Genomic DNA, 11,139 nt, shown 5'->3' with positions numbered 1-11,139 from the left:
TTAAACAACTCCAACTTCACAGATAAATATGTAATTTAAATAAATATGTAATTTTAAATAAATATGTAGTGTTGGGAAGAAACAGTGTGGGACACTGGGAGAAAACAATGGGGAAGGAGGTATAATTTAGAAAACAATGGGGAAGGAGGTATAATTTAGCAAACCATGGGGAAGGAAGTATAATTTAGATGTTGGTTGGGGAAGACTTTCTGAGGAAGTGACTTGAGGCTAAAGGTGGGAGGGGATCCTCAGGGGAAGGAAAGCTGTGTCAATGTGGGCTCTGACATCTCAGGGGAACATTTATAAGTAGAAGTGTTTATGGTTATTTTGGTTTTAAATTAATATCCAATTGTCAACAATACAATGTAGAAACCTAGTTTTCTGTCAGCCTTCAAATTTAACTTGTAAATCATGATATACTCTTTATAAATATGAAAAAATATGAACAATTACCTTATTTCAGACTCAACATATTAAATGTCCTTCAACAATCAGTCCCATTTATAAGTTCAGCTAATTAAGTTTCCTGAAACATTTAACTGAGTTAAACTGAATACATTCAGTTTTCTTTTTTTTAGTACTTCACATGCCAGGCAGGACAAATTTGCAACTGCCATAGCCCTTTGTAAGTCCTTCCATGATCCTGGACATCTAATAAATTAAACACATGTGAATCTCATCGAACCCTAGGTAAATCTAATAAATCAAGTTCTCTTAACCATGCAAATATTTTAAAAATGAGTCAAATTCCCTTAAACTTCAAATACCAAGAAAAGATTAATTATAAATTTTAAACCAGAGGCAAAACTCCAATATGCCAGATTCTTTTAAAATTATAGACGTTTTAAACATCAAACATTGATTATCCTGTACTTCATATGAGTCTGATTTATCTCATGATCTCTGCACTGACTGCTTAACCTTCTCAGGGTTACAAAGTCACTTATTAAGAGAAGCAGATTTACCCTCTCAGGTTGAAGAGGTGTGGGCCCCTTGAAACTGATTCCCCATGTCTCTATTTCTACAACAGGAGGTCTCAGATTCACCTTGAAATTCCCTTCAAAATATAAATATTCATTAAAAAGTACTAAATGATATTCACAGTTGAACATCACAGTTGCTCTTATTCCCACTAGTGATAAGTAGTCATATTATTTTATCTAGAATCATCCCTAATCATCCCTACTATCTATGGCTCATTTCCCCTTTAAGGGCATTAGTATTTTCAATACCTGACCATCCTAATTTAGTGGCAGCTTTCTACTGCTAGAGGCTAGGGGAAGTCCATGTAATAAGATCGATTCCATCCTCAAAGTCAGGTATGAGTTTCATTTAGCTACCATCTGGCCCACCCATTATGACTCAGTGCAGGGTTATATGTGCATTCTTCCTTCCGCTGTCCTTAAAAATAGTGTTTCTGGTAATATTAAATTAGTTGCTTTTAAAAATCTTGTTTTAAAATGAAAGTTTTTCCATTTTTCTTTTTCACTTTTTGGCTCTGTTTTCTTTTTCTTTCTTGTACCATGTTTGCTTACCGACTAGGTTTTGTTATACAAAACTTCATATTTAAGTTATAATATTATTTAATTATGACAACTGTGTGCACTTTGGTATTCTAAAGCAGTGATTTTCAACCAGTGTGCTGCAAGAATTTTTAAAACATGCAATAACTGACTATTTAGTCAGGGGGCACTGACCTTTTTTCCTTTAGATTGTCAAAAAAATAAAAAGGGCAACAACTAACACAATAATAGTCATCCAGTGTGACTGAATCAAAATTTTACATATATTTTTTTTCTTCCAGATTGGCAAAATACATAATATATATTTTGGTGTGCTGCAGAATTTTTGTAATTAGTTTATGTGTACCATGAAATGAAAAAGGCTGAAAATCGCTGTTCTAAAGTCTTTTTTATTTTGAAATATATCTTATTGATTTTTTACAGAGAGGAAGGGAGAGAGATAGAGAGTTAGAAACATCGATGAGAGAGAAACATCAATCAGTTGCCTCCTGCACATCTCCCACTGGGGATGTGCCTGCAACCCAGGTACATGCCCTTGACCGGAATCGAACCTGGGATCTTTCAGTCCGCAGGCCGATGCTCTATCCACTGAGCCAAACCGGTTTTGGCACTGTTCTAAAGTCTTATAGTGACATGTTTCATGCAGAGAGGTAGTAGAAAGATAGGGGGCAGAAGAGGACTTAGAGAATTTGAGAAAGGAAGGAATCCCAAGTGGCGAAGCTCAGTGAGTGAACAGGGAGTGAGGAAAGATGGGACCGGAGAGGGGGTGTGGAGCAGGGTTATATAGATTGTTCCATTCACTAAACTGCTCACTTTACTGCAAAGTAACATACTTGGGAAAGTCACGTAAGTTAGAGTGGGTTTTAATTTTGGAAAGGCAACATAGCACATACAAAAACATGCAAAAAAGAACTTCCTGAGAAGAAACAAGTATTTTTTTAGTTTGTCTACCAAAACTCAATGAAGTGTTTATTGAAGATGATGACTTCTTTTTTTATTTTTTAAATCTCACCTGAGGATATATTTTTATTGCTTTTAGAGAGAGAGGAAGGGAAAGGGAGAGAGAAAGAGAGACATTGATTAGTTGCCCCCTGTACCCTGACCGGGAATCAAACCCACAACCTGGGTATGTGACCTGAATGGGAATCAAACCCACGACCTTTCGGTGTATGGAATAACACTCCAACAACCCAGCCACACTGGCCAGGGTGAAGATAATGACTTCTTAACCACATATCTTTCATGGAAATTTTTAGAGGTTAAATTTTTCAAAATGACATACTAAGTGTGTGCCAGGAAGTTGAAGTGAGATAATAGAATAAACCTGCAACTAATAAAACTCCACTAAACTAAGTTAACTGGCCCATAGTAGTACATTATTGTTTATGTGAACTTAAACACCCACTCTATATTCTAAAAATCAGTTCTGGAGTAAGTTTTTAAGACAGAAAGGGAGCAGGGTGTGTTTTTTTTCTGAAAAAAAGAAAAAGAAATATACAATTTAAAAATTATTTTTATTGCTTTTACAGGTGGTACCATAGAAACATTACCAGAAATCAGGCAGAACGTCTTTTGAGACAAGAGGTAATTCAATTTATTCCTGAATAAATCTGAATATTTTCAAAATTTCCGTGAGGGCTGCGTTGTAAAGAAAGACCTTACCGAACTAAAAAGTTTTATTGCTTGCTGTTCTCTTTAGTTTTAAAGTATAATTTCTTCTCTATACACATTTTTTTTCTCTACACATTTTTTTGATGTTGTACACTAGTTGTCCTTGTATCAGATTATGCTTTTATTGATTTTCATCATAACTTTAGAAACATTTTTCCTGAAATGATTTCAACACCAACATTCTACAACTCCCTCATCTACTCCAAAGTGCATTCTACCGAACAATCCATATTTGAACGGCCCACACGCCTTTGCCTCAGTGCCAATCAAATGTACACCCTATCCTCAGGAGCTTAGCTTAGTCATTGAAAACACAATAAAAAATACCCGGTGCTGCCCCTTCTTTGATCTTTGGGAACAAAGGGAAGAGTAAGGCAGCCAAAATATCAAGCTTGGTCAAAACTGATCATTTAGGTTAAAACTAACCACTGCATTATTTGAACGGCCCACATGCCTTTGCCTCAGTGCCAATCAAATGTACACCCTATCCTCAGGAGCTTAGCTTAGTCATTGAAAACACAATAAAAAAATACCCGGTGCTGCCCCTTCTTTGATCTTTGGGAACAAAGGGAAGAGTAAGGCAGCCAAAATATCAAGCTTGGTCAAAACTGATCATTTAGGTTAAAACAAAACACCACTGCATAGAGCAGTGATGGCGAACCTTTGAACTCGGCGTGTCAGCATTTTGAAAAACCCTAACTTAACTCTGATGCTGTGTCACATATAGAAATTTTTTGATATTTGCAACCATAGTAAAACAAAGACTTATATTGTTGATATTTATTTTATATATTTAAATGCCATTTAACAAAGAAAAATCAACCAAGAAATGAGTTCGCGTGTCACCGGTTCACCATCACTGGCATAGAGTTTAAATTTCCAACTGACGGTAAACATTAACTGTGGGTACATGTGGAGTCAAAACTAGAAAGTACGTACAAGGTATTTGTGTCATTACACACTGCTGTCGGATGTTGAGGAAATCTAGAAATATAAGTGAGAAAGAATCAGTTCTGTAACTAAAAACCCAATGCAGGAATGGCTCAGGACACAGGGAGGACCCAGGTAGCAGCTGGGGGACAGGCAGAGAGAGCATGAGGGACACAGACCCAGCTCACCTCATGAGAGTGGGCATGGAGGCTGGAGGCCAGGCCTGGCTTCACTGGCTGGGGAGGAAATGGAGAGTGCCACAAAGGTGGTGTCCTCCTGGCTTTCCAAGTGATCTTAGTAGGTCCAGATGAACAAAGAAGATGGATGAGAGGCGAGCAGAACCGGAGGAGGGAAGTCCAGAAGTAGATTCACAGTGAGCCAGGTGATCACAGGTAACATGGCTGTGCAGGTTCAGCATGAGTGGTTCTGCATCTGAGAGGAAGCCTGACAGGGCAAGGGTCTGACCTCCCCACAGAGAGTAGGACAGGGAATTATGTGACAACCCACACACAGCCTAGATATCGCCACATGCAGCCACATTTGGCCATGACATTTCCTGATGAAATAAGACATTTGAGCCCATCCTCTCATCTTTCTTGTCCTCCCCTACTCCCCAGGGGCAATCACGGTAGAAGAACATTTCCCATTTTGTCCCTATGTTTACATTTTTATCATAGATTGTGCAATAAGCAAACTGTAGAGTTATTTTATGTGTTTTAAGGTTTAACATAAAGGAGGCCATATGTGTTGATTTTTTAAATTAAGCATTATATTTTCAATTTTATTCAAAAGGGTATAGATAGATCAAACACATTCTTTCAACTACTGTCTACTGTTTCATTATATGAGTACTAGAGACCTGGTGCATGAAATTTGTGCACGGGTAGGGTCCTTAGGCTTGGCCAGTGATCAGGGCCAATCTGTGGGATGATTGGTGGTGCGATTGGTTGGGGGAGTGGGGGGGGAGAGGCTTGGCACACGCCTTGCCTGGCCTGGGGCCTGTGGGCTGGGGGCAGCTCCTGCATTGAGCATCTGCCCCCTGGTGGTCAGTGCACATCATAGCAACTGGTCATTCTGCCAGTCAGTCAATTTGCATATTAGGCTTGTATTATATAGGATACCCAAACATATCCATTTCACTAGTGATAAACATTCAAAGTGTTTCTAATTTCCTACTATCACAAACAGTGCTGCAGAGAACTTCTGTGTATGTTTCATTTGATACGCAAAGGAAGGGGTTTCTTTCAATTATACCCAGAAATGGAATGGTCTGGTCAGGGGAATGTGCACATTTAACATTACTAGATATTATCAAATCATGATTCAAAGTACTTGTACTAGTTGAAACTCTTCCAGGGAATGAGAAAACTAGTTTCCTACATTCTTGCCAACATTTGGTATCTGCCTGGCATTGAGTAAGAAATTTCATATATATTTTGAAATGTGCATTTCTTTGATAAACATCTCGATTGAGTAACTTTTCATGTGTCTGTGGGCCAGTGGGCTTTCTCTGCTGTTACATGCCTGTTAATAGTCTTTGTTCATTTTTCTGTATATTTGTCTTTTAAACTGACTAATGTGTGTTTTAAAAATATATTCTGAATACCAATCTTTTGTCAGTTATGTGTTACAACTATATTCTTCTGGTTTCTGGCTTAAAAAAACTTTATGCTGTTTTCTTATACAGAATTTCTAAAAATGTTGATACCAAATTTCTCAATATTTTTCTTATGATCTCTGCTTTTTTTGTTTATTTGTTTATTATAAGAAATTCCTCTCTCTCCTGAAGTAATAAAGGAATTGTATGTTTTCTTTTAAACGTTTTTAAAGGTTTCACATTTAGGTCTTTCATTTGGAGAGAGAGCTAGATTTTATCATAAAAGGTTCTTTGGTTTGACAATTTGAGCAGGAAATGGGGCTTGTCTCTTGGTAAGCATCTGGAAGGAGACTGCCTTCTGGACTGTGTCACCTTGAGGGCCAGGCCATACTGCGGGCTGTGCAGCTCTCAAGCAACTTATTGGTAGCACTTCACGGGTGTGAACTTTCATGGCTTTGACAAGATTCTGAGATATTTTTCTCTCCACAAGTGTAAACACCCTCAATAAAGCAGAAGCATTTTAAAATAACAAACACACACACAAAAAAAATCAAATAAAACTGCCCAACATTCAAGGTTATTTAAAAGCAATTCACAGCTTTATTTAGATTTTCCAAAAATATCAGTGGAGATGCAATTCATAATCTAACATCAAACTTATTATAATGTTCTTTCCTCTTGCCATATCCCTTGTTGTGGATATGGAATGGCTCTCCTCACTCCTCTCTCCCGACTCCCCCAAATTTATTCCCTTTTCTTCCTCATTACAAACTCTGGTCTCCATTCCCACTCTGATCCCAACAATTTCAGATGCATTTCTCCCTCCCTCTTTTGCTCTCACCTGTCATTTTCTTTCTTTTCTTCCAAAGTACAACTCTGTCTGTCTGTTCATCCTACTCATCAGCTGTTTCCATCTATCATCCTGATCAGTGTAACAAAAATAACTAAATGGTGGTATACACGGTTGTCAAATGCAGGATTTTGCTTAGGAAAACTGGGGCAAAGTTTGAAGATGCTCATATATACAAAAAAATCTTTGTCCTAAATGTATTTTATTTTATAGGTATTATTTCTAAACCTGTACTGGTAAACAGTCTCAGGCTTTTATCCTAAGTCAGTATGGCTTTGGTTTTCATTACTGAGATGTGGGTTTGTCTTCCTTTCTGATAAATGTAAACATGTGCAATGAATGAACTATTTTGCAGTCCAAAGAAGGTGCATTTATTGTCCGAGATTCAAGACATTTGGGATCCTACACAATTTCCGTGTTTACGAGAGATAGGAGGTAAGCCATTGTGACTTTGGTCACTGTAGAAATAACAACTCCTGGGACCGCCCTTTTCAGGGAGGCACCGTCACTTACAGGATGTAAACGGGAGCCCCGAGTAGGGAGATTACTAGACTGGAAATTAGGACAGACCAGTTCAGTTTGTATCCCTAACAAGATCTGTGTGTGGCATCGGGTGTTACCTAAGTTCTCTCTTCTCCTTTTCTCAACCGTCAAGTGAGGAGGCTTGATGAGTTGTTGCCCAACTGGTGGTGCTTCCCTCATATCCCTCGTCTACCCTGGGTCTACCTGCCCTCAGAAAGCTTCCTGTGTCTCTGCCACGGATGTTCTCTGGGTGAGGGAACACATGGTCCCCGGGGCTGGGCCGGACGTGCCTGAGGATTAACATCCCAGGAGCCACCCTCCCCCAATGGGGAACGGGAGCTGGTGGATAAGCACCTCAGCTTCTTTGTACTTCAGTGGGACAATTCCAAGGTGTGTTCCACAGTCTCTCAGCTTCCGATAAGGATTAAACTCTGGTTGCCCATGGCCGAGCTGCTCATCAATATGCCCTGTACTGGTTTTCCTCCCTCCTTTGTCTCACACCCCTCACACCCCTCACAGTGCATTTCTTCATTCCTATAACATACTTGATAGTCAACTAATACTCACGTGCCCATTAGGAGATCTTGTTGTCACCTAGGCTTTGGCTGAGGTTATGTTTGATCCCAAGGCTCCAATAAGACAGCTGAGGAGCTCTCCTGGGATGGGAGGGACCTGTTTAATTGAACCCAATCCGCGCTTCGGTGTGTAGTGTTGCCAGGCTAGGGGCTTGGGAGGTGGAGCCCTGTTGCTTAATGAATTGACTTAGTTCCAAAGTGACCTTTTATTTGTTTACTAATTTACATTTTATTGATTGTAGAAGCATGGAGCCTACCATCAAACATTACCAGATTAAAAAGAATGACTCCGGAGAGTGGTACGTGGCTGAAAGGCACCTCTTCCAGTCAATCCCTGACTTGATTTGGTATCACCAGCACAATGCCGCCGGTAAGTCAGGAACTTCAGGCTGGGAGCGTCAGCCAGGCTCTCGATGGGCAATGCATCTTTGGTCTTAGACACTTTACACATATCCCTGCAAAAATGTGGAAGAGCTCAAAATACAATGTGCTTCTGAACAATTCCCTTCAGTGACGCTTCTTTGGTTGTCTGGTCAGGGAGGAAGAGACAGGTCAATTTTTTACATTTCTGCCAAGTTAGAAAAGCGATAGATGACAGAGAAGCAAAGGCTATTGAGTCATTATACATTTGTTCTTGAAATTTACCCAGTGCTAAATGTAATAGGATTTCCAATATCCTAAAGAATCATGCCTCCTTTTCCTTGCCCCATAAATTTGCTCTCTATTTTAGACGATTGCAATAGAAAATTTGCTCTCATTCTCTGTTCTTTCTTGTTTGGAGAACAGAAGATGTTACACAGGATGCAGCCTTTCACTTGTTACATTTTGGCTTAAATATACTGGAGGCATATTTAGCCCCCACCCCCAGCTATTGTTTGCAATAATTGCTATTCGTACAAGCCTATCATCTATGGAAAGACGTAGGATTCCAGAAAGTTCCACCACAATTGCAATCACATCTCTGGCGTTCAGCCCTCATCAACCTCTGCTAGACCACTTGCAGCCCATGGGGGAATCCTCTTACCTCAGTTTTATAGAATTTGGAACCCACTGTAACTTTTCATATTTCTTTGACTTCTTGTCATTCAATACTATTTTAGATTTTTCTCATGAAAAGTTGTATTGACAAAATAAAATCTCTTTTGGAAAGCGGCCACTTTTCCATTGTACTGGTTCTAAATATCAGGAATAAATCCAAGGACATTTTTATCCACTTATGGGAATGGGATGAGTTCTCACGGATATTCCAGGTGGTAAGGGAGTTTGATTAGAGAGGAAGTGATGTTTCTGAGCGGGGCCAGGGAGGGCAGCCCTTTGAATCAGGAGACCAGTTTGAGTTTTCTCCTTCACACACCTCTTTCCCCTTCCTTCAAAGACAAACTTTAGAAACTGAGTGGTTTTGGTGGTGAGGTTAAAAACAAAACAGGTAGATCAGGATGTACCAACCTGGAAAGATGTTAGTGATAAGTTATTTAGTAGTAAAAAAAAAAGTACAAAGCAATATATTTAGTATGTAGTCCTGTTTTTGAAAAAATACACATTTGCACATACATGTGTGCACAGAAAAACTTGACATTTAGGTAATAATTTTTAAACTGATAAGGTTATAACAGACTATAACCTGTTAAGGCTTACCTCTGGGGAAGGAGATTTGGGTATGGGAAGCTTTTATTTTCTGCTTTATAAATTGCTTTAAGGTTTAATTTTTTTATTACTATGTACATAAATTATTCTTACAATATATAAAATACCATACAGATAACTTTTAAAATAAAAAACCTGGGTTAAACCATAAAAACAATGAAAAGTGGGACTTGAAAACTTAAAACAATGGCTTCTATTTATTTATTTTTATTATTATTTTTTTTAACATATTTTTATTGATTTCAGAGAGGAAGGGGGAGGGGGAGAGAAAGAGATAGAAACATCAATGATGAGAGAGAATCATTGATTGGCTGCCTCCTGCATGCCCCACACTGGGTTTCAAGCCTGCAACCCAGGCATGTGCCCTTGTCCGGAATCAAACCTGGGACCCTTCAATCTGTAGGCTGATGCTCTATCCACTGAGCCATGCTGGCTGGGCTGGCTGCTATTTATTAAAGAGAAAAGAAGTAGAAAAGAAATACAGCAATAAGAAAGAAGGGTGATAAGAAGAAAGGCAGGGGACCCAGAAGGAACTCATTTATTGCAGACTTACTTACTGTTCTGAATGGTTTTATGTATATTTATTTATTGAACCTTCAGAACAATCCTATGAGGTAGGTGCTGTTGCTATCTCCATCTTACAGGTGAGGAAACTGAGACATGCGTTGTGAAGTAACTTGCTCAAGGTCACACAGTTACTTAGTGTGTGAACTGAGATTTGAACTCCCATAAATCTTTGAAACTGTTGGAGCCACTGAACCTATGAAATCCGGAGTCTGCACACACTCCTGCCATCACCTCCAGAAAGAGGCAAACCATGTCAGTGGGGAATACTGTGGAGGGTCCACTTTTGAAAGAGGTTGTGCATTAAAACCAATGACTATCTTGTCTGTTTCTTGACCTCTGGTGAATTGAGCTCATGACCGTCCATCTCCTTAGCAGAAGTAACGGCAATGCAGACAGTGACAGACTTCTTCCTATGAGAGAGACAGACTAATATGAAACCCCTGGTAGTAATTCACAGCAAAAAAATATTTGACAAAACCTTTTAAGTGAGAGGAAAGTGTAGGGGTCTTAAGGAAGTTCCTTTTTATGTTTGGACCACGTGTTATAGAGACCCAGCTTGAAGGCTTGAACCTCAACTAGGTCTTCAGACTCACTGGGGATTCTTATGTGTCCTGACTGGGGATCAACCCCAAAACCTTGGTGTATTGGGGACGATGCTCTAACCAACTGAGCTACCTGGCTAGGGCTCCAGTGCTATTTTTTTTTTTTAAATAAACTACTCTCACAAAGTAAAATAGGGAAATGATTACACTTAAGCACTGATAATTGAATAAATTGGTGCAACTTTGGTAGATAATCTTTGATCAGGAAACCACATTTTAAGGAATTTATCCTAAGGCAATAAGTTGAGAGGTGCATACAAGATCATACAGCACATTTTACAATAGGGGAATCTTGGAAATAACTTTAAGGTCTATTTATAGTCATTGGTATACATCAATTACCTGTTGATTGTATAAGCTTATAGCAAGACATTTAAATTTCTGTAAAATGTATTGGATGTGTATAGTCTTTCAAATACGCATATAGAGATTTTTACAAAGATGTTCATTAATATTATTTCTCCGGATGTTAATATTTTGTGAGGGATGATCTTTATTTCATCTTTAAATGTTCTTGAATTCTTTAATTTGTGTTCAATGAGGACATATTATGTAATGAAAAATGTTTTTCAAATGGGAAAAATAGGCAAACCGACTAAGTAGAATAGTGCCTTATTTATGTAAAGAATGGTGCTATCATTTAGTATTTTATTTATAT

At 38.7% G+C, this 11,139-nt stretch overlaps 1 protein-coding gene across 1 annotated transcript in view; it reads left to right on the top strand.

Moving 5' to 3' along the window:
* TXK (TXK tyrosine kinase) overlaps positions 1-11,139 on the top strand; it is a 62,686-nt gene that overhangs the window by 31,328 nt on the left and 20,219 nt on the right. The window contains exons 6-8 of the mRNA XM_006759258.2: positions 3,053-3,107; positions 6,927-7,006; positions 7,911-8,038. Coding sequence (XP_006759321.1) covers positions 3,053-3,107; positions 6,927-7,006; positions 7,911-8,038 — 263 coding nt within the window. The remainder of the gene's footprint in view (positions 1-3,052; positions 3,108-6,926; positions 7,007-7,910; positions 8,039-11,139) is intronic.

The sequence above is a fragment of the Myotis davidii genome, unplaced genomic scaffold, assembly GCF_000327345.1.
Source record: "Myotis davidii unplaced genomic scaffold, ASM32734v1 scaffold455, whole genome shotgun sequence".
Taxonomy (NCBI): Eukaryota; Metazoa; Chordata; class Mammalia; order Chiroptera; family Vespertilionidae; genus Myotis; species Myotis davidii.
Note: the sequence above shows the minus strand (reverse complement) of the source record. Positions and strands in the feature narration are given on the sequence as shown.